Genomic DNA, 24,603 nt, shown 5'->3' with positions numbered 1-24,603 from the left:
ATGTGATTACAATAAAGTTACTTTTCGTGCTTTTGCGTTAGCAAAATCTGTGACAATTTCACTGACTTCAATTCTTATATCAGGTAACTATGTATATATCCAGTTTACATTTTACTTTGGTTGTATTATTTCCTTGTACTCGTATACTTTGATTAAGCGTTATTATTTAACTCTGTCCTCACTCAATATTTGCTAATTTTCACAGTTTGGTATTTATTTCTTTGTTATTTATTCAGATTGGGGAAAAAGTTTCATGTCGCAAATAAAATCCCATCAATCATCTCTACTAATCAGTCGTGAATTTAAGTGCGTAATTTATTTATCCAAGGTCACACGAATTGAGAACCATGTGAATACCTCAGCGTTATCTGATATCCGTTATCATAGGTCTTCATAACTAACAAGTAATTTTTCAAATTCAATATTTGATCATAATCTCTCTCTCTTTCTCAAATTTTATGACGTTGCTTCTCATTCGAGCGCATTTGGCCGTACTCTTTCGATCCATAGTGAACAGAAGCTACGTCCGGGGGCACAGCTTTCTTGCTTGACGCCTGCCATCTTGAGTTTTCTCATTTACTTTTTCTTGTATAAAAACAATTCATTTTTCTACTATGGGGCCAGTCTTCTCAAATTGACTTTTACAAATAACACATCTATTATCGCACTGACAACCTCGTTGTAGGGGGCCGCTACATAAAACTAATAAAACAAATCAACAAGGGAAACCGCATGGACATTTGGGAAAATTTGAACATCCATAAATTCAACAACACTTATCGAGGAACAAGTACAAATCAAAACACAATAAGATCTCACATTCAATATATTAAACAAAACCATATATATATATATATATATATATATATATATATATATATATATATATATATATATATTATATATATATTATATATATATATAATATATATAATATATATATATATATATATATATATATATATATATATATATATATATATATATTATATTATATTAAAATAGATATACAAATATACACACATATTCACATATATACACATATACACAAATTTAGTGAACATTTTACACCATTCAGACAATTTAATCTAAACAAAATTACGCCAACTATGAATTTGATTGTTTGTGAGATTATCAATTAAAAAATCTTGGTAATTGTAATAGCATCTTTCTAATAGCATAGTTTTAACACAATCTTGAAATACTTTGTCACTTTTGATTATTTTTACTACATTTGGCAGCTTATTGAATCACGTAATGGCATTATACTGAGGGGATTTTTCTAGCTTGTCATGAGATTATTATATTATGCCTGTGTTCTGAAACAGTATTATCATATAATTTTTGGTTTTGCCTAACATTCGCCATGTATCAAGTTGGGAGTTGGGAATGTTTCGAAATATAATAGTAATATTCTCGAATTTCACTAGTTCAGACTTCCATTGTCTACTATATAAAATGATTTGAAATCCCTGAAACAAGTAAAAAAGAATAATTAAAAATGAATAGCTGAAAATAACAATTATATTAAGCAAAAATAAACCTGAAATGAAATAATAGTGAAATGACCTACAAGTAAAAATATAACAATTGAATAAATAAAAATAATATTTTACTTTCCTTAATACAACCATTTCAAGAAAAAACATCGTATTTTGTGAAGAATTCAAGGCCTTTTGTCGAACTACTAGGGTCAATAGAGGTTACACAGGATGATCAACTAATTAGTTTCGACGTGGAAAGCCTTTACACCAACGTTCCGGTCGAAGAAGCACTCCAAATCATTCAGAGAAAGCTATCCGAAGACGGGAACCTGAAAGAAAGAACGAATCTACCTATAGAAGTAATTATGGAATTACTAGGATGCTGTGTACGAAACTGTTATTTCCAACTGAAGGACGAATTCTTTACACAAGATGAGGGACTGCCAATATGGGATCGCCACTTTCACCAGTCATAGCCAACATATATATGGAGTGGTTTGAAACTCTGGTTATTGAAGAAGCCAACAAGAAACCTCGAGTCTGGTTGAGATATGTTGACGACACCTTCATAAAATGGAACCATGGGAATACTGAACTAGACGTCTTCCTGAAACACATCAACAACGTAAGACCTTCCATCACTTTCACAATGGAGAAGGAAATCCACAACGAATTGCCATTCTTAGACGTTTTGGTGAAGAGGACCGACACTAAGTGGGAAACATCTGTATACCGAAAACTCACTCATACGGGACAGTATCTGAACTACGAATCCAACCACCATCAATCGACTAAAAGAGGAATCATCAAAATTCTATTAGACCGTGCTTTTGGGCTCTATAATACAAAGGAAGGTCTCGAGAAGGAACTAGACATCATCAAAAATGATCTTCAGCGGAATGGCTACTCCAAAGCGATGGTAGAAAATACTTTAGCTAAAAGACAGCAGGAACCTCGCAAGGAAGAGAAGCCGTCACAACCAGTGCTTGCACTTCCCTACATCAGAGGATTATCGGAGAGGATAAGAAGAATTGGTTCCAAGTAAAACATCAGAACCTGTTTCAGATCCGGTAACACTATCCGTAGCAGCCTCACGAAAACCATGCCCCCAAACGCGGACTGCGATTCCAAGAATTGCATTTACCGGATACCCTGTGAGTGCGGAAAATCCTATATTGGTGAAACTAAGAGGTCATTGAATGTTCGCATTGCCGAGCACAAGAAGCACACACAGCGAGGGGAAACCAGCAAATCAGGAATAGCAGACCATGTTTGGACCCATCAACACAACATTGAGTGGTCCAAAGCTGAGATCTTGCACAGAGAGGAACATTGGTTTAGGAGAAAATTTAAGGAAGCCGCATACATGTTGTCCAACAACGTATTCAGCCAGGCCAGCGTAGAAATACGCAACATATGGAAACCCATCATCAAACGAAAAATGGCCAACTCCCGCCAAAACGGTCATCTCTCACGGAATCAGCGAAGCGGAAAATGGAAAGCAGGGATAAGTGAAAGTATTTCAACGACCTATAAATAGTCATCTCTCGGAGGAATCAGTCCAGTCATCATCCGAAGACGATTGTAGATACTAACAATCGAAACGTCGTGAACTAACGTGACTTGGAATCTCTACACTTTTTATTATTTTCCTTTTTCATTCCTTTATTTTTATTGAGTCAATTGTTATATTTTTACTTGTAGGTTATTTCACTATTATTTCATTTCAGGTTTATTTTTGCTTAATATAATTGTTATTTTCAGCTATTCATTTTTAATTCTTCATTTTTAGTTGTTTCAGGGATTTCAAATCATTTTATATAGTAGACAATGGAAGTCCGAACTAGTGAAATTCATCATGAAACATTGTCAATCACCTTCAAACAAAAGTAATATTCTCATTTGATTTTTTTCAGTTTCGAAAAATGTCCAACAGAAGAAACAAAAACGATGATGCTACTCTGGCTTTGATGATTGGTGCCGGACTTGTAGGAATAGCAGGAATCGCGACTGTGGCAGTTGGAGCTGCATTGAATGATAGAGAAGACGCAGATCAAGTTCGTCAGGTCCGTCATTTTCGGAAGTGTTGGATGGAATTGTAACAGTAGCCGGGGCCGTTGCTACTACTGCAAATGCACTGAACAATGTTATCGGCTAACCTAGTTCGTCTAGACCTAGGAGGGGAATATCAATTAGCGAAATCAATGAACCAGAAACAGAAGAAAGGTAGTTTACCTTGTATACTGTTTTCAGTTGAAAAATTTTCATGCAAATCAGATGACCAATATGATTTGCTTGATGCTACATTTGGTGCCTTCCTCAAATAGCATCAGATACCGTCTCCAGTTGATTTTAGAGTATGTGATTCATTTTACAGTATTTTGCAACAAGTTCACTTATTGAGTTTAAAGAATAACTATCGGCATCATACTAATTCATAAGGCACCATCTTTCATCAAGTTTTGAACACCTATATCTAGCTTACAAAACTTTCTGAAACGAAAGCACACCTCCCAGTTTACCTGAGGTCGCTCTCAGCATTTGGTTCAAAAAGAACTGACCTCAAAGGTGAGAGATCTTTGATGGTTTTTGATATTGTAGAAAAAATTGTATAAAGGGGTGTTCACTAAATACTATCATTCCGCCCAAATTCCATAAGTCAACCAAATCGAATATTTCTCGAATCGCCAGTATCATTGCAGGATAGCTTCCCAAATTTCTGCTACCGCAGTTGTCGGTTGATTGGCCAAACCACTAACATTGACAAAATCTTAGCAAGTTGACTTGGGTGTCACACCAATTGGTTGTTCCACTTATGTATCGCTTGCGTTTACGCAGTTATTTTTATCAAGTACCTTTTTGGTTTTTCACATTTTGTATTCAATCGAGAACCGTCTACCCGGTACTGACGATGCCAAACAGGCTGAAACCGGTGACTCCTAAATTGAAATTAATATGTGAATGATCAGAATGGTACTTATCTATTAATTCTGATTTTCATGGAATCATTTTCAAGCAGCTTGACTGCATTATGTTTCAGTCGTCGATGTTTTCACTCACTCTATGAATGGATGCATGATTGATTGTCCTCTTATCTTGTCAGTGGATTATTGTTCGATATTCCAAAATCGATCAGCACATCGATCCTTCTAATTCGGTACCGGAAATAAATGAAGAAAATAACATACTACAGTTAATGGTACGGTTACGGTTGGTTGCTACCCAAGATTCCGGAGCTCGATTTACGGAAGCTTAATCCGAATGGAGAAATTGAACAACCATTTTCAATGGAATGAAGCCCTGGATTGAAATTACCCTTTCTATATCTCAGTGCCACTGTTGCCAATATATGATATTGAACCGAGTGTACATTGAACATCTTCCCTTTAAAGATCAAACTTTACATCATACCGACTGCGCCATGTTCAGATATATAGTTGAATACTTTTGAATAATCGCACTATTGATAGTTTTATTTTTCATATGGATTATGAATTGACTGACTCGTTACTTGATCCATAAACCTCACGATGACAAAAATTAATAACAAACACAATTTCACAATTTACCATGAACCAATCCATAGAGACAGAGTTATAAACAACTATCATAATCACCCAGAGCAACATAAATCAACAGCTTACGAAAGTATGATTCACAGACTCACTATAACATACCAATGTCCAAAGAGAGTTTTAATGAAGAATTAAATCTGATTAAACAAATTGCAGTTAATAACAACTTCAACCCTAATGTACTTCGATTAAAAACGTACTGTCACCTCCAAGACATTAAATGAACAAAAAAATTGTTATATCAAAATGGGCAACGTACCGCACGCCTACCGGCACATACAGATATTATCATTCATAATTCGTCCACTCACCCATATCAACAAAAGGTAGCAGCTTTCAACAGTATGATTCACAGACTGATAAAATGTCAGAGGTGAATTTCAATAAAGAACTGAATATAATAAAGCAAATAGCCGTCAACAATGATTACGATAGCGGTCTAATAAATTCTCTATTATCAAAAAAGTTATTCAGTCAAGCTTTGAAGGAAGTTTACCCAATTCGAAGAGAAGAGGATAAATGTTGTAGAACCTTAACCCACTTAGGCCAACCCACTACAAATATTTCAGATTTTCTGTAAAGTTGTTTTAAAACCAACAACTTAGGCATGCACTTTAAGAATAAGGAAGATAGAAGTTCAGTTTCAGAAAAATCAGGAGTGTATAAATTATCGTGTGAGTCATGTCCGATGTTTTATATAGGTCAAACTGGAGGAGCTTTCAAAACCCGCATAAAGGAACACAGTTATAGTTTCCAGAATGGAAAAATAAATTCCACATATGCCAGTCATCTAATCTCAGAGGAACATGAGTTCAACCATGAATACAAGCCCCTCCATTTCCAGAAGAAATGTTTGAAACTTAACCTGTTGGAGAGTATGGAAATGAACAAATTCAAAAACTCTCAACATCTTCTGAACGATCAAACGGAATTGAATAATTTGCCATTATTGAATCTGTTCATTGGCAGGTAAAAATGATGGCAGGTATACTTTCGAAAAATTTATTGATATAGTTAATGAATTCAGAATGAATAATGAATCAGGTTGATTCATTATTTAGGCAGACGTGTAGGTAATAGGTTAGAGTATAAAATGGTTGGAATTTAGAAGTAACTCTCAGTTTATGCTTGAGGAAGCTATTGTATAGCTTTTTGTAAAACCCTTTATAGTGAAAATCATTCAATAAACTGTATTAATTACTTTTTTAACATGAATAATGCCTTTGCCTTCGTTGTCCTAGCCCAATGGCCTTACAACAGGCATCTTCCCTCTGTCTAGCGCCACCATTGTCAAGGAAACCCCTACTCCTCCGAGCTCTCCCCCCCGTACCATCGGCACATAACGTCGGCCATAAGGAGGGACGAATCAGTGGGGGAGAAGACCGATTTTCTCTATTTCCCAAACAATACACTACAACATATACATACACTCATTCATAACATAATGTCCAACCAAACTAAAACAACAATTCTCTCTTTAAATCATAGTTGATAAATAAACAAACATAAAAAAATTACATTCAATAAGCCCAACCCATTTACCCCAATGAACAGCACACAATGTTTAGTATATAATGTATCGTATTTCCAATGAAAAATACTTTGAAAATATTTACAAGTAATCAGTGCTTTTTTGTAGGCAAACACAATGCAAAATATGTTATCGTCAACTGTTTCTGCAGCCTATAGAAGAATTGAGATGCAAACATAAGTTTCATTCAACGTGCATCAGAAAGTGGATGAACGATAACTACGAATGCCCTGTATGTGGAAGAAAAGCCAGATTGGCATAAGCTGAATTTGAGGGTGTTGCTTCAAATTCAATATATTTATCTGTTCAGAATAATTTAAGTATTATTATTCATTAGGGGGCCAATATTTTTGTAATACTGGATGTTCTACCAAATACTGAATCGATCTGTATATGGAAAACTATACGTGGAGAAATTTTGAAAATTAAAAAACGTAATAATGTGAACGGTGGTAATCCGTTTGTGCAGATTTTGTGTATTAAATATATATCCGCGTTTTCAACATATTTGAGGTTTTATGTCAAAAATGACGTTTGCAAACCCCTAAAATAATAACTGACAGCGTGCATATTGGCATTTGGCACTAAGATAAAATTATAACATTCGAAAGTTCACATTCAAAACAAAAATATTTTCTCAGTTTTATTTTCAATCCAACTTCTTAAATACCCACGTATGCTGCAGAATTTCTAAAATAATCCAATTTATAGTTTTCCCTATACAGTGCACATGTGAAAAGTTCCCTCCACCTCTTTATTTTTGAACAGGATAAAGGTCGAACTTTTAATACTTTCTAATGAAAAAAAAATTGTATCAATTCTCCCTGAGGGGACACTATTCACCTTTTTCAAACATTCTTATGAAAACTTCTCCTGACAATAATGAAGCCTGTTTACAAGTTCTTAGTGTTTGTGGGGTAATTTCGTTGAAGTTCTTTAAAACTCAGGATTAGACTATAGTTGTATGATTTTACAAATTTCCACAAAAAATCCAAGGGCTATATATCTGGTTATCTAACGGGTCATTTTAAGGACCACATCGACCTACCACTGGTCTGAATAATTGTCATCTAACCACTCTCCCACCAGCCTGTCATAAGTAGGAAATATAATATCAGTTTAAAACTCATTTGGGCTTGTCAGTTATCAAAACCAATAAGTAGACAAAGATGATCCCTTAGAATGGCCCGCTAGTTCACCTGTTATGAGTGCGTTGATTTTTTTTAGATGAATAGACTAAGAAGTACTTGCGAAATAACCCCAGTAACATATAATGTAAAAAATCGAATTCATATACAGACTTATTGAAAGGAAGTGAAAATTAAAAATTTAGAACACTTATTGGAATGAATAGGAGTGGGTTTTGAATGTAATTTTTATTGAAATCATGATATATTTTGTTTGTTTGCAGATTTAAATATAAAACTGCTAATTAATCAGAAACGATTTGTCAGATTTTCAAAAACTGAACAGTGTTGCCTCGTTCAAAAGTTGGGCGGAGGTGGACAGTTTACGTCCGACTTATTTTACCTAACACATAGTTGTTTTTAACGTCCAAATCAATTACCAAATGACAATTTTATTTAATATTTGAAATATTTGGTTTTGTCACTTTCATTTTCAATTTTTTGTCCCAATAGTTGAAGTTTGCCTGTTAGATAGCTCATTGTGAAAAAAATTGTTTCATTTTTGTCCATTGAAAAGATGTAAAACGGATTTTTTTTTGATAAACGATAAATGAACGAATATCAATAAGTAGAACAAATATCTTCAACAATATACATGTGTCAAAGCTATTTTCGGGGTTTGTTGACCGTGGTCTGCAGGTTACATATACATATGTACTTAAGTTTATGGTGTATGGGAATGTAACGGGGAACTTTATTCATATATAAATATAATAACTTACTTATGAAACTTATTAGTAATTTCTATGGTAAATGAATAAATGGTGCAGAACATTTTTTTTTTATCATTGTGACTAACAAATTCAAACTAATCAATACAGTTTATTGTATGATTTTTTTATAAAGGGTTTTACAAAAACCGCGACACGTGTTTCGCTATACAATAACCTTCTCAAGGGTAAACTGAATGTTACTTCTAAAGCACAAGTTTTACACTCTAACATATTACCTACTTGTATGCCTACTTTCTAATTAATGAATTTACCTAAGGATGTACTTGTGATTCAACACCAGAAATCGCTGTTTCAACCAAGGTCTCATCAGCGGTGCTCAATTGTCCTAAAAAGAAGCCTGAAAGTAAAGGTGATGAAAACTCCTCCTACGAAGACGCCATCTATGGGATTGAAAGGAAACCCAATATCAAAGATAAACGAGGCTCCCCAAGGCAGTAAGTCACATAGCCAATCTTATCGACAATGACCACCGACCGACATTCGTTTTCTGTCTTGTTCTTTTTAGGACAGTTGAGTTTTTTAGAACAGTTAAGTGGTTCAGCCTAGCACCACTGATGAGACCTTGGCGAATCGAAACATCGCTGCCTGATGCTGGATCACAAGTATATCTATGGGGGATAATTTACAAAAATATCATATCGGGCATGAGAGTACAAATTAGCAAAATAAAATGTTTTAGCAATGAAGATATTAGCGCTTCCGTAAGGAATCCTCAGACAGTAGCACGTTTGACTGAGTTTCTGAACTGAAGAATAATTTATTTCACCGATAAATGTCCCAAGACATTTTATATATCGTAGAAAAAGATTTTGTTCTCGTTCAAAGTTTCAAAAATTAATTTGTTTCAACAGATGCAGTCCCGGGCGTGTTCCAATTTTTCTGAAGGATCGTTTAAAAGTCTCTACATAACTTTCCGCTTTACAATTTGACTGTGGCTAACTGAAATGTTTGTTGTATTGACTTTCATTATCTGTGAAGATAATAATAACCTGACATTGAAAATCTCTCAAAAATTTCGTCTAAAATTTCAATATTTTTTTGCTGATAGGTACGCTTCTCAACACCCATTTCACCCAGCACTGTCTTAGCTATCAAAGTGCTTTGGAAATTGTAGTGAAGTATTTTCGTAATAGTCAATGCCTTGGGCTGTTGCTAGTTATTTTTTTCTCAAATTCTCAAGTAAGCCCAACAAACAAAAATCTCCTCAGAGATCTGAAATGGCCCACTGACGTTCGCTGTCAGTTTATTACCTATAACAAAAAATGAAGTTGCCCGATATATTGGTAGTGTGCTTACTCTTCCTCTTATACGAAATCGCACCAGAAGAATACGATGTCACCGAAAATAACTTTGATTCCTGGATGAAAGAACAGAGAATTGTCTTTGTCATGTTTTTCATTTCTTGGTCAGAAGAATATAAATTGATGTATGCAGAGTACCAGAAATCAAGCGCCATTTTGGACAGAAACAACTCCATATTGACCCTTCTGAAAGTCAACTGCTCTGCACCAGAGTGCGAAGAGACTTGCCTGAGGTTCAGAGTGAACGAAAATACAATACTGAAGGTTTTCCGATACGGTGAGTATTCTGAAACTTACAGGGGTAGGGCAACAGCCCTGGATATCGCCAAATTTATACAGTCCCACCTCAATCCGGCTTCAACGGAACTTGAAACGACTAACGACCTGAATGACTTCCTGTATGCTGAAAACAAAACTGCGGTGGTGGGAATGTTCAATGGAGAATCGGCTTTGAAATTAGCTTTCTTGAACGTCGCCGACAGATACAGGAACAAAGTCAGATACGCTCACACGAAATCAGCAGATATTCGGAAGGTTCTGGAAGTCAATAACGACATCTTGATGTTTCGACCACTCTACCTCCACAACAAATACGAACCTAGTATCTTGCAATACACCGGGGAGGCAGATCCAACAACTATCAAGCAATTCATCAAGGAATACCCTCACGGGCTTGTTGGGAGAAGGACCCAGGACAACGTTGAAGACTTCGAATACCCATTGGTCGTGGTTTACTTCGACATAGACTTCGAAACCTTTCCGCAAACTACGCAGTACTGGAGGAATAGAATCTTGAAAGTTGCTGACATGTTTAGAGAGAACGTGACGTTCGCCATGAGCAACGCTGAAGACTTCCAGGAAGAACTGGCCGATCTTGATTACCTCGACAAGCCTGTGGTGATAGCAAAAGACGGTACAACGAATAAGTACGTGCTTGTGGGAGAATTTTCCTCATACAACTTCGAGAATTTTGTCGGGGACTTCCTTGGGAACAGTTTGAAGCCTTTCTTTTCGAAAACGGAGCCTATTCCCGCATTTAACAACGAATCGGTGAAAATTGCAGTGGCACAGAACTTCAAATCCTTGGTGGTTGACAGCGAAAAGGACACTATAATTAGCTTCCATTCCAAATGGTGTACTCTTTGCAAGAAATTGGCTTCCTTATACGTAAGCCTGGCAAAATCATTTAGCAGCGAAAACATCGTATTCGTGGCAATGGACGCTTACAAGAACGATGTTCCTGAGGAGTACAAAGTCGAAGAGCTTTATACTCCAACCATGTACTGGGCCCCCATTGGGTCTAAGCAGAAGCCATTCCGGTACAGGGTGAGTGTTTCGAATGAAATATGTTGGGTCTGATAATTGAACGTAAGATGTTTCAGGGTAAACTAGAGGAAAAAGATTTGATCAGATTCATTGCCAAGTATGCTACCTATGAATTGAAAGGGTACGATAGGGAAGGTAAACCAAAGAAGGTGGTTAGGACGGAATTGTGACCAATGACGAGGAAGTTTTGTATTTAATTTCTTTGCATTGATGATCAATGGGTGTTATTGATACTGACATTTTCATTTCAAAATATAAAATCATACGTTCTATGTATACAGTTAGTATTTTTTAACATTTTGGATTCCAATGAAACACTTCGTTAGGTGACGTATTCAAAAAAACACTTTGTGAGATTTTTACTGAACAATTTTACAAAAACGCAACACGTGTTTCGCCATACAATGGCGTGTCTTTACTAACTATATTCTACATATTCAATGCTTAATATACCTAGTTTTACAATTTGAAATACCTAAATTTCAAATACCTGATTTTTACCTCAGTTTGTAATGAATTAAATTACCTGAGATTATGTCCCAGTTTCCACATTTGAAAAAATATTCAGTAACGGGGAGTTATTCAATTCTTATTGATCATTCAGTAAATTACCCGAATTCCTGAATCTATTGATTTCTAAACATTCTAGAAGATTGAGTTTCAAACTCTTCTCTCCTAAATGTAACACATCGTATTCATGATTGAACTCATTCTGCTAAAACGTGGTTTGCAAATGTGAAATTGGTCTTTTCATTTACAAAACTACTTCTATTCTCTTTAATTCTTTGGAAACATGTTCTCCATGTTTGGCCGATATACAGTTTTGGGCAAGAGCCACAAGTCTGCTGCGCAACCTCTGCTGCAGGCAACAAGTGATGCAATTGAACCCAGGTTTGTGTTTAATAAACCCTACAAAATACAAATTAAGCAGAACACAGAGTCAGATGCTACATCTATACAGACGGCTCAAAAACCAAAGAAGGCTCAGTATATGGAGTGTACTCCAGATCACTAAGCCTAAGGATTAAGTGGGGAATGGGAAGAAATACCAGCGTGGTCCAAACAGAACTGGCTGGTATCTCAATCGCCACAAAAGAAATAACCAAGAAAGGAATTTCTGGCAAAAACATAATAATCTGCACTGACAGCAGACAAGCCCTATTAGCCTTGAACAAACAACGTATAACCTCAGGGCTAGTACTAGAGTGCCACCAAGATTTAGCCAAAACCTTGGTAGATACTAACATTATCCTGAGGTGGGTAAAACGGCACGACAGGAGTAAAGGTAATTGCATTGCCGACTCTTTAACCAAGGAAGCGGCTGGGCTAAGAATTTTAGGACCCAGTGGCACCTACGGCCTGATGACTTCGACAATTGCGGAACTAGTCAAATGTTACATCCATGCTGAATCCTTAAAGAGATGGGATGGAATCAAAGGATGTACTCTTGCCAGGATCACCTTGGGCGACCCTGGGAAGCTGGCGCCGAAGAAATATCTGGCGATGACCAGGAAAAATCTACGCCTAACAGTAGGATTTCTGACTGGCCACTGTCAACTAAGGAAACATCTCCATAATATGGAACTAGTGGACACACCTCTATGCAGGATGTGTGAACAGGAAGATGATACTGTCAGGCATGTCCTGTGCGAGTGCCCGGAGTTATCGTCAATAAGAGAGTGTGTGTTCGGCGAATCTTGGCCTACACCTGCCGATATAAAGGAGATGTCTCCCAGAGACCTGTCCACCTTCCTGGAAAGGACAGGATGGACGATGACCTAGGAGGACAACTCCTCGGGAGGATGTACAATAGGTCACATGTGGCTTCCCTAGGCACAAGCTGATTAATAATTTGAACATCCAACCCATTAAAGGTACAAGTAACAAACCGATTTTCACAATAGAAAACAGATTCAACAGGAAAGATTAATTCAATTATATTTGGTCACTCAGTAAATATAACGAACTCTTAAATTGATTAATTTCCAAGTATTGCAAAAGATTGAGTTTCAAACTTTCCTCTCCAAATTCAATACGCCATAGTCGTGGTGAAACTCCTGCCGCCTGTCAAAATATGGTTTGCAAATGTGAAATTAGTTTTCACATCCAAGAAACTAATCATAAGTTCTTTCATTCTCTGGAAAAATGTCCTTCCTGTTTGGCCAATATAAAAATTTCGATGAGAACCACAAGTCGACTTTTATATCCCTGATATATCCGAGACGCCTGAGGAAGCTACTGAATAGTGAAACGGTGGTTGCGGTTTTGTTAACTGCTCAGTGGAAATCTTACAATAAAGTGCTACTTGAACCTGTCAAAGTTATTATGGTTCCATGGAGGAATGTCAGTAATATATTATTTTTGAAAGAACAAAAGATCGATGAGCTGAAATAAATATACTTTGGCCTAGAAACAATAGTATCTAAGAGTTTCCAAACATAGGGAAACTTCATTTTGACATTCAAGGTCGTCCTTACTCCACGGCCACACCTATCGAGCATCCCCCCTCTTTGCCACCCGCACAAACTCCGAGGCCACCTCTGGAAACTGTTTTCCCGTCAGTTTTTCCTCGATACGCGTCCAGATACCTCGACGGCAGTGATTTTCACGGTTTCGTTCGTGATATCGCATGTTGGGCCCCTCGCTCTCGACACCCCAAAGGTCGATAAACCTCGCGTTGTTTTGCATTTCCCATCTAGCAGGCGTACGGAGGTGAGTTTCTGATGTTTTATTCGTTTGTTATGGACTCCGCGATGTTCCCGGACGGGCAAATCGAGTTAACGGCTGATAAACGGTGTTAGATGTTACGGGGGGTGGTTTGTCGTTTCTACGGATGATTTTATGTTGCCCCCTACGAAGAAACACAATTTATAATTATTTTACAGAGGCAAAAAAGAATTAACTCAGTACAGTAGAACAAAAGTACCCTTAATGGCGGACTTCGGAGTTTCGAAACAAGACATTTGTTTTATCACCTCATCAGCACTGTTTTGGATAACATTACCAAACGAAGCACTTAAATTTTTCATATCATTAAGACTTCACGTTACGAATGAGTTGAATCTACCCATGTCACAATGACAGTACGTAAAGACATTCATACGGTTATTTGATTCAATCCCAGCCATAGGAGTTTCTCCTGAAAAATATACCCCTCTCAATTGAATTTTATACTATTCCTCAGTATATTAGGTAATTATAAGTATGGAAAGTATTGTGTGTATGTGCATTGGGCTGGTATCTGTGAATTAATGAATGAAATAAATTGAAATAAAATGAAAAAAAATTAATGTTTTACTCTCAAATCTTTTGGAAAAGAAGTTTCAAATAAATTCGAATAAATATTTGTTGATCTCAACAAGATCTATGAAAGAGTAATTATGATTTTTCCCAGAGGGGTGACATTTCAGGCATTATTTCAGTAAATGGGCAAAACATAATATCAGGGTTGAGGAGACAGGCCAGAGCTTCATATCGTTAACTTACTTGTAGTGTGGACAAATTTGTATATTTTTCTTTTCTTTTGTATCATTTGGAGAAAACTCAAAAGTGAGGTTTTTTTTAGGGTTAAAGGGAAGAACAATTCGATTGTTGAATTTATTCAGGAACTGAACTGAACTTCGCCCTTTATTTTCGAAAATATTCTGTTAATATATATTTCCTCAATCCTGATTTTTTTATATTTTTTTTGAAAATAATGGAGACGATTATTATTTTTTTTACAGTATGCGCTGGCCGGTAGGTACCTATCCCCCGAAGCCCCGATACATCAATCCCCACAACGGATTCAATATCCCCCGGAGCGTAGGGTAACACCGGTGTCTCGTCAATACCGTAAGAGTCCCGTAGATAGTAATATAGTACTCTTAGGGCCGCGTTATGTCGATGGATATAGGCCGAGACCGCATATGCTGGGTATGCTGATAGCAAGTGCATTAGAGTCTCGGGCGCCTCGCGGCAGGCCCTGCACCTTGTGTAAGGAACCTCTATACCCATCACGCGATTGCGGTAGACTAAGGTGTTGAAGACCATCCTGGCAAGCCATAATGAACCCCTCAGTTTCCGACTTTAGCCCATTCAACCTGAGGAAAGCGAAAGTCAGGCGCTTTGATAAGCCAAGGTCTACAATGTTATTGAAGAAGACGATTATTATTAATATTTTGGGACATAATTCAAATATTTTCTGGATTTTTGTTTTCTACAACCGTTTCAGGGAAAACATTATTATCCAACTTCCTAATATATACTGAAACACAATTTTTTTTTCGGTAAATACCATAGTTCGGTAAATAGTAAATTATTTGAGACTACTAGTTTTAAAAAAGGAAACGAAAATGACTATACACTTTTTCAATATTTTCAGTTATTGGGAAGATATAGAAAAAAAATCGCAAAATTATCGGGAAAATAACTATTCAGTTTTTCATATCGGCTGATTTGATAGACAGATAGATAGATAGAATTTCAATTTTTTTTCTATGGTTATGCAAACTTTTCCTGTAGCATTTGGAGCGACAAACAGACAAACCATGGATATGCAAAGATGAAAAAATAACATAAGGTCGATTGGAGATCACAGGAAATAATCATTGAGAAAAAATATCCAAAATTTCAATCTGGTCAAGATACTGGACCATCTTTTTAAAAACGGTAGTATTTCAGCTTCTGAAAAAATTATTTTGTATAATAATTTGTATGAACGCATTGCATCAAAAAATTATTTTTGTTTTATTTTCACATAAATAATACAGGAGTCTGATAAATAATAAAATTGTTATTTTCGGTTGATCTTATTGATTTTTTAATTGTTTTTTTTCAGGATTTTCAAATCAATTTATATTATATTAGACAATGGAAGTCCGAACTGATGAAATACACCACGAAACATTGTCAACCACCTTCAAACAAAGTTAAAATGAATATTGTTCTTGAAAATGTTGAAACAGAAATAGAAGCAGAGTTGTAAATTTTTAACGTTGGCCAGTTCAAGGTTTTCCAATATTTAATTTTTAATGACTTGATCGATTGTTGCTTGTTGACTAACGAATAACATTCCATACAGATTATTTCATAAACATTAAATATTTTGAGAGATGAGATAATATACAGGATATTCACAAAAGCCATGTATACATTGGAGGTAACTCTCATAAATCCAAAAAGGGTTGGGATATAAAATAAATAACAGCGTATAGGAACTGTTCGAAAGCTATTTTCCGGTTTTTTTAGCTGTGGTCGGCAGGTTTATATGCCTGACGTTTCGTCTACGACTACGGTAGACATTTTCAAAGGCGGTGTGGTAACGGTCGCGGTACCGAGTTGATGCTCGAGTTTGGATGTTTCTAAAATATACATTTCGAACATTCTAATAGCAATTCACGAATTGACAACACATTCGTTGAGAATAATCATATACCAAATTCCTTGGACTGTCTATCGATAATAATTTGTTAATGAACGCAATACTCGTCGTTGGTGTGCGAAATTTCGTTCCGGAGATTTCAGCCTCGAAGATGAGTCCCAAAGTGGTCAACCTTCAGTTACCAGGACGAGGTTTTGAGGACCCTGGTGGAGAGTGACCCATCACAAATGGTGCTTGGAATGGCGGAACTGGGCGTCAGTTCCCATGTGGTTTTAGATGCGAAACGTCGAACCTCGGATCGCCAAGTATACCAAGTATAAATTATCACGTAGATAAGGCATATACAATACCTGAATTAAATAAGAATAATATTTTATTTTTGAGCCACATAGAATTCAACTTAGTACTTATTTCATTTTGCGTTTCCTAGCTAACCTTTTTTACAAGTATAGTCTATCCATTACCAATTGGAACGGCAATAAAAATAAGAGCACTACGAGGGGTGTTCATAATCACTGCCCGGCAAATGGGAAATGTATATACTACCAGTGCTTTTATGTTCGAAGCGTCCCTGGTACAGTGAACATTTCTGGCCTGTGGCCCCTAGTCGCCCAGATAGTTAGTAAACGTGCTATCAAATGTAGTTGAGGAATAAATACTCGGCTAGCTGGGCTGGCTGAATACTAATTATTTGGCCGTTTCACAATATCTCTTTATCAGTGCCGTGTGTTCCTGGGTTTATGTAAGCTAGTGAATGGAGTTGCAAACCGATTTTTGAAAACTTTTTTTAGAGATCAATTACCCTAACACCAAACTGATATTTTATCACTCCACGCGTGTTTCGCTAACAAGGTTAGCATCTTCAGGAGAAGCAAATTGATACTGAATCTAAAGACAAGGGTTAGCTGTTTAAATACCTAAAGTTTTTTGGTCCGATGTGGACTTTGTTTGTTAAATGATGATTATCCTAATTGACTTTTTGGTAATTAACTAGTGGAACCAGTACCTGCATATTAATTTGTCAACAATAGATTAAAAAGCGCACTATAAAATGGAAATTGTGAAGGAAGCAAAAAATCTTGGGGTGTGCGTGTTGCGTTTTTGTAAAACAATTTAGTGAAAATCTCACAATAAAGTGTTTTTGGAATACGTTCATTATTATTATTATTATTATTATTATTATTATATCACAGTTTATTTGTTTATTCGCCATTGAAAATGTATGTCATATCGAATTCATTCTGCTTGTTTTTGCAACATTGAGTTTCAACTTTTTCTTAGCTGACAGCTCGCGTAGGAACAATTCATTTTATCATCGAGTTTAGTTTGTGTGTGTGTTTTAGAAGTGTTTTAGAGATATATTTGAATATTATTATTATGGTGCATTCTTGTGCGTTTTTTTTATAATAAATTGCAGATGTACAGATTGAGGATTGTAGAATAAATTGATTATTTGAAATGATTCTTTAATCCAGTTTGCTGAATTTTTTGATTTTCATAATTGTTTATCATTAAATAATGCATAAAATCATACTTTAAATAAATATTTTGTGATATTTTAGATAAAGAACATATTTCTAAACATGCTTTTTCGTGTACATTTTATTCCATGTGGAGAATTTTTCTTTAACTGAAAGGTTAACGGGTTCATATACACTTCCATAATTGAATTAATAATTATAGGCTTTGTAAATTTTACGATTTGGCAATGTTGATTATTTCTATTGTTCCCATTGGTCAACCGAACAAGAAGCGGAAATAGGCCCGTGACGTCAACGACCCACCATATTCGATTTTGAATAATTATTTACGGGAAAACTACGGTACTTAGAGAGCTGAAACAAAGTGCACTGTTTTTCAATTTGAGATTTCTATCAAGTGAACTATAAACCAAAAATTATGAAACAAGCCCATTCAATAGCGTAAATTTCCGCTTGAAATATGGCCGCATAGGTTCCTAGGCAGGTTGATATATCTGTCCTGGGATTGCGACTGAAAACACCTGCACCAGAACCGGAAGGTGTTTTTAATCCATCTGTGAACCAACAACTATCTGCTCTTAATGGGGTATTCACTATTAGAGAATAAAAAAATATAGAAGCAATGTAGAAGACATATATTAATATGTTGAGTTTTGCGGAACACATCCTTTCCTTTTCATTAGTTTGTCGATTCACATCGGATACACAAATCGATAACGCATGTGTAGGTATACATTACTGAATTTATTTATGTCTCATGGCACGTGCGACAAAAAAATACGGTTACTTTTGTGTGTATCATTACCTGTCCCGATAGTTCCATAAAAACACCCAAATTGACAGAAAGACTATTTTCGAATTAGGACTATCGGGAGCAGAACATGATCCACAGAGTATCACGTCAAATAATACTCTCCTCGTGCTACAATATTCTATGCCGTGTTATTACGGGAAACGGGAAAGTATCGTTAATGCAATCGATTGAAATGACCATGTATAACGATTTGTTCAGATGTTCAATCGGTCGTCATAAAGTTCAGGGATGTTATGTAGGATATTGAAAAAAAGGGTGAGTATGCATATCCTATGTACCTATGTATTTTATACGAATTACGAACTTGAACTATTCCTTAAATTGAAAGGGTATTTTTTAGGAGAGATTAATTTTTGGGAAACAAAGCTTTCGGCTTTCTACGTCTCTATCTTGATAAACAAATGTGGGAATCTTTCGAAGAAAGGGAAGAAGCAATCAATTTAAAAAATTAACTCTACATAGATGTGTATATCATGTAAAGAAGTAACTTTCAGACACAAACTAGAGCAGTGGTCGCCAACCTCTTCAATGTGTTGAGCTACTTTGTTAATTTTGGAATAAACAGCGAGCTACCCACACGGAAGCCACGTAACGCAACGTAATACACGTAACTGGTAATACATAATACATAGGTACTGATAATAAACTAATAACAGATTAACTAATATTACTAGTACCTACGTACTTGTTCATAGCTACATTCCTACCTATCAAACGAAGGTGTTTGAAAAATAAACACAAACTTTTATCCAGCCACAACGGCATGTCACGTATGATTTAAAAATAGTTAATAATAACAACAAAAAAGTAACGCACTATCATGAACATAAACATTGAAAAATAAAAAAAGCACGTTCAATGAGAAGGCTGACACTCAGACTCTTTGATAATTTTTTAATGTTTGCAGTATAATTTGATGCAGCCATTCGAATACAATTATCCAAATGTTCATCTGTAAGTCGATTGCGATATTTGTTCTTAATAAACTTCATATTGGAAAAAAAGATTCACACAAATAGGTTGAACTGAATAATGCTTTCACTTTCAAGGCAACATGGCATAGAACTGAATATTTGTTTTTACTCACAATAGCCCAGATACATTCAGTACTTGAGACTAACGATTTTAAGGCTAAATCATTTTGAAACTCGATGACTTCCATTTCTGTTGCAGCGATGTCTTCGCCAAAGTTCTGCATAACACAAGTTGCAAACTGTTGGATATCAATTTCCATAAAGGGTGAAACAACAAACTGCGCTACTAAAGCCATTTCATTGAAATCCTTGAAACGATTTCTGAAGTTATTCTTCAGGGTAGAAATTATTTCTACATGATATTTGTTGTCATAGGGTTCTAATGAATTTTGAGATATTTTTTCTGAAAGAATAGGAAAATGCTTGGCATCGCTGTTAATAAGGTTTTGTTCCCAAAACTCCAGCTTTTTGATAAATGCTTTTATATCAGAAATCATTTCCGCTAGTTCTTTGTCTCTCCCCTGAAGCTGCAAATTAAGTTCGTTTAATTTCTCTGTAATGTTCACGAGAAAACCAAAATCTCTAAGCCAGATTGAATTTTCTAGTTCTGGAGTCGGTGCATCGCGTTTTTTGAAAAATTGAACTATGCCAGATAAGACATCATTAAAACGTTTCAGCACCCGTCCTCTACTTAACCATCGGACTTCAGAGTTAAGGAGTAGGTTCCCGTATTGACAGTCAACAGTCGGCCAAGGTTCTGAATAATCTTCTTTGTAACGCTTGAGCTCTAATCTTGTTCACAATTTTTACCACCAGTTTCATAACGTTGTTAAGTTTCAGGAAATTTCCACATAATGCTTGCTGATGGATAATGCAGTGGTAACAGAGAAATTGTGGAAAAGTTTCATCTTTACGACATAACGCCACCAGACCCTTATCACAACCCACCATAGCTGGAGCGCCATCGGTTGTCAAGCCTACCATTTTCGATATTGGAATTTTCTCGGGAGAAATAATATTTTTTAAATGAGAAAACAACTCATGTCCAGTAGTTTGTCCTTTCAGTGGAATAAACTTCAAAAGATCTTCTTTAATCGTAAAATCACTAAAAACCATCCTGACGAACACGGCCATCTGGGCAGTGTCAACGACATCTGTTGATTTATCCAGTTGAAGTGAAAAATAAACACAGTTATCTAAGTCAGTTCTTAACTGTAAAAAAATATCATTGCTCATTACTTTTACACGTCTCATTACTGTATTAGCAGAAAGTTGCATAGATTTTATAGCTGAAACTATCTCGTCTTTATTTCTAAAGTTGGCAAATAACGAATCAGCAGCTTCTAAAAACGCATGTTTTATCATTTCCCCGTCTTCATAAGGTTTCTTTTTTTGTGCAATTATCTGGGACACACGGTACGATGCTTCAGTTGCAGCCTTATTTTTGTCGACTTTTCTTAAAAATATTGATTGTTGTCCAATTAATTGCTTTTTTTAACTGTTTCAGTTTCTCCTTTCTGGCGGCAGAATGTAGTGGGAATGATTTTTCAAAATTAGAATGTACAGTTTTATGATGTTTCTCAATATTTCCTTTTTTAGCAACGGAGACCGAAGTATTACATAACAAACACATATTTTTATCTTTAACTTCTGTAAAAAAGTATTGTTCTTCCCATTCCGAATGAAAGTGGTATTTCTTTACCTTCTTACAACTGCTTGCCATAATATTATTTTTGTTGTTCTCTACTAACCCAACCGCTGGACGTTGGTTACGCGTTCAGTTTTAAACTAAGCGCAATGTCGCTGCGCCGTGCGTATTTATCCCGTTCAAAGCAATCCAGATCGTTCTCGAACACTAACGCGCTGGTCCGGCTGGTCGGTTCTAGCCGATTCTAGCTTGATGGCGTCAGCGGCAGATCACTCACCGCAACGTTGAAGAAGAGTCGGATCAATCAGGTACTAGAGCAGTGCCGTTATGAGTACAAACGCACCAAGATCATTTTTAGTTTGCACATTGTAGCAATGCAGATCACTTCGACCGTTGCCGCATCTCATTTGATAATGTCTGCCGCAGTAGCAGACGAAACGTCAGGTATAAAAACCAACGGACCAGGGCTATTAAACCAGGAAATATCGGACAGCTTGTTAGTCACCGGCAATGAAAGCCAACACACCATTAACATAGTGATATTTCAAAATTATAATGGTTTCAATAAATATGGGCAATCATTTTCGGATGATCTGTGGATGTGGAATAAGCGTCCTCGTTGGGTCTGCTCACCATAATATTGTTGTAAATCATGCCCTAAAAAAAGTCGAAAATAAAATTGTTGGGCGGTACATTAAATCTCCCAAAAGTATTTCGTAACCGGAGTTCATCGAAATTCCAACCCTTAAATTAAGTCACTGTTACGACACCCTGCATAAAAAGCGAGGAAATTCCGAAAACAAACTTATAAGCAGGCCATAACTTCGGCAACTTCAAGAAAACTCAATTTCAACTCTTACGTCAGTCAATTTGCCTCATATACAATAAAAACATATATGCCAAAGGAAAGGAAATTGCCTTTCTCTGGCACCCGACGAAGTCCCCTGCAAATTGAGATAAAATTCCGATAGCCGAGCCTGCCTGACCTATATTTAGTTGAATCAATTTGTGCCCCTAACATTTTCATCACGGCTTCACCTCCGTAATGTTGGAATAACGTCTTTGAAGACTTCATAAACCTAATAACTGATGAATTACGCTAGGGAGCGGTAGTATTGATTCGTTCGGGTATAAATGGATAAATATCTGACATAGCGATTATTGGAATATGCATCTGGTTGATGCTCTTTGCTTTATTATTGGTTATTAAAAAAATGTCCATTTTGATGTCATGTGTTTTCGTAGTTCCATATTTCAATAAATATTTATTGTACTGTGACCACCACGACACAGTACAATAAATATACTGATCGTCAGAGAATTTTGTAGTCTATACATTGATGCTGTTAATTTTTTACTAAATTTTATTTTTTTTACCTTTTTTCAGCTTATTACTATATGATGTCGACAAAATGAACTGAATACAGAACATCCCGTCCCAGGACCCAGTATATGAGTGCAGAAGGAAAATTGAAATACAAAGTAGAAAGAAATTCACTAATACTAAAACATATTTTATATTCATTATTTTAGAACTCCCATATATTATGGCAATTCAAATTTTCCAGCATGCGGAATATTAGACAGAACCATTCCAAATTTGAGGTTAAATTTTATAATTACGATATAGCATTTACTTACTGAGAAATATGAAGTGTGCACAGTGCATTAGTTGTGAAAACAAACATTTATGTAGTATGAAAGAAGTGAAACAGAAGAAACTTTTCAATAAACAAATGTAAACAATACTGTCAAACCGGCTAAAATTAAAGAAATTGTAAACGACTCACGTTTGTTGTACTATCCCTCTTTGATATACTATGTGAAAGCTCTCTTGATTGTAACAAACTTTAACTGTTTTGTCTCCTTTCTTCACTTGTAAAGAAAATGATAATATATAAACAAAAGTGTTCAAGGCGTATTTTGTTGACGATGTATGTGCGTCATCGTCCCTACTGTACTAGTTTGCTCATGTTGCTTCAGGTAAATTAACGGCTGTTAACAAACATAACAAAAATTACTGAAGGATTTCGCAATTAAATCGTTGAAATTAGATAAATTTTTCGTAAAGTTAAACATTAAATTTTCCACTCAATGCAGACTTTATTGATGAAACTCTCCATGGACTACGGATCAAAAGTATCAAAAGTCAGCTGTAGAATGAAACTAGCGAGTCGTCATATAACTGAAAACTTTTTAGTCGTAAAAATATTTATTTTTAATACCTAATGAGATTTCAGTTTACTTAAATTACATCTTTACTTTTTCCAGGGCAGAAATTCCGGCAAACTACTATTTCCGGCGGACATGTTTTAGTTAAGTCATGACCCGAGACGGGGAAATCCCGACCATCTTCAATCCCCGAGGTCGAAACCGAGCACCCAGCGTCGTAGTCACCGAAGAGGGCGTGGCCAATGGCCCGTTCGGCCACGCCGATTCTGTCAGTAGTCAGCAGGAGCCGGCAGGGGAGCCCCTCTCTCCCGCACCCCAAACTAGTGGAGTTGTGGGGAGATTGAAAGCATGTTGGACGTCGCTTTGCTCAAACTCGGCGAGGAAAGTAAGTTTCAGTTAGGCAGTATGAATTGAATTTTCAAGTACGTAAATTACAGTGCGATGCGGCATAATTTTCTCACCCCCAAAACAATGACTGTTAGTGCTCTACTCTATATATTACCGGAAAAATGAAAATCAAGAGAACATAAAGTGTCTGTTTCATTATTAACACTTTGCTCATAACTCCTTTATTTGTGAGTTCCCTAAGCAGATCCTTCCTACAGAAAAAATCCTGCTAGATCTAAGCATTTCTCATTGAAACGTAAGACCTCAGTAATAATTTGCTTGCACATCTGGGGGTTGCCGTTCATAGGTTTCAACCAATGTGAAGTCTAGCTTTGGATCACTTGTATAGTTGGCTAGTTCAGACATTTTCCAGACTTGCTATTTTCTTCTCGCCGTATGTTCTTTCTATGTTTTCATAGTAGTTCTAGTTTATTGATTTGACGCAAGCAAGGGAAAGCAATGTTTTCTGAAACTTTTGTTCAGTTGTTTAACGGCTCTTGTTTCATAACCAATGTTTGTTCTACCGGCTTCGTGAAGTATTCATTAGGGTATGGACTCTTCTTGATGTGGTTCAGTTCATTGGAGTTACTTTACTTGGTGTTGCAGAAACTAAATTTATACCACCTT

At 36.1% G+C, this 24,603-nt stretch overlaps 2 protein-coding genes across 10 annotated transcripts in view; both read left to right on the top strand.

Moving 5' to 3' along the window:
- The window catches only part of LOC111506683 (solute carrier family 35 member F3), a 74,931-nt gene that overhangs the window by 1,979 nt on the left and 48,349 nt on the right, over positions 1 to 24,603 (top strand). For 7 of the 9 annotated variants that reach the window (XM_074177385.1, XM_074177390.1, XM_074177384.1 and 4 more), the window contains exons 2-4: positions 3,401 to 3,710; positions 22,805 to 23,155; positions 23,689 to 23,974. In XM_074177385.1, coding sequence (XP_074033486.1) covers positions 23,741 to 23,974 — 234 coding nt within the window. In that variant the 5' untranslated portion in view covers positions 3,401 to 3,710; positions 22,805 to 23,155; positions 23,689 to 23,740. Of the gene's footprint in view, positions 1 to 3,400; positions 3,711 to 11,546; positions 13,851 to 22,804; positions 23,156 to 23,244; positions 23,401 to 23,688; positions 23,975 to 24,603 lie in introns of those variants that run through there. The other 2 variants (XM_074177382.1, XM_074177383.1) reach the window with 2 other exon arrangements.
- Positions 8,664 to 11,414, top strand: LOC111506678 (protein disulfide-isomerase A3). The gene is made up of 2 exons (XM_023161830.2): positions 8,664 to 11,138; positions 11,195 to 11,414. Exons 1-2 carry the CDS (start codon positions 9,774 to 9,776, stop codon positions 11,306 to 11,308), a joined length of 1,479 nt encoding a protein of 492 aa, XP_023017598.2. The 5' UTR covers positions 8,664 to 9,773; the 3' UTR covers positions 11,309 to 11,414.

Source organism: Leptinotarsa decemlineata, unplaced genomic scaffold, assembly GCF_025532065.1.
Source record: "Leptinotarsa decemlineata unplaced genomic scaffold, Ldec_3_MD MMD2_tig00002974_RagTag_RagTag, whole genome shotgun sequence".
NCBI classification, from domain to species: domain Eukaryota; kingdom Metazoa; phylum Arthropoda; class Insecta; order Coleoptera; family Chrysomelidae; genus Leptinotarsa; species Leptinotarsa decemlineata.
Note: the sequence above shows the minus strand (reverse complement) of the source record. Positions and strands in the feature narration are given on the sequence as shown.

Bases quoted from the DNA above. Each gene is read 5' to 3' on its own strand.
- LOC111506678 (XM_023161830.2), top strand. From the start codon at position 9,774: ATGAAGTTGCCCGATATATTGGTAGTGTGCTTACTCTTCCTCTTATAC. The intron at 11,139-11,194 runs GTGAGTGTTTCG...AAGATGTTTCAG, and splicing joins AGAAGCCATTCCGGTACAGG to GGTAAACTAGAGGAAAAAGA.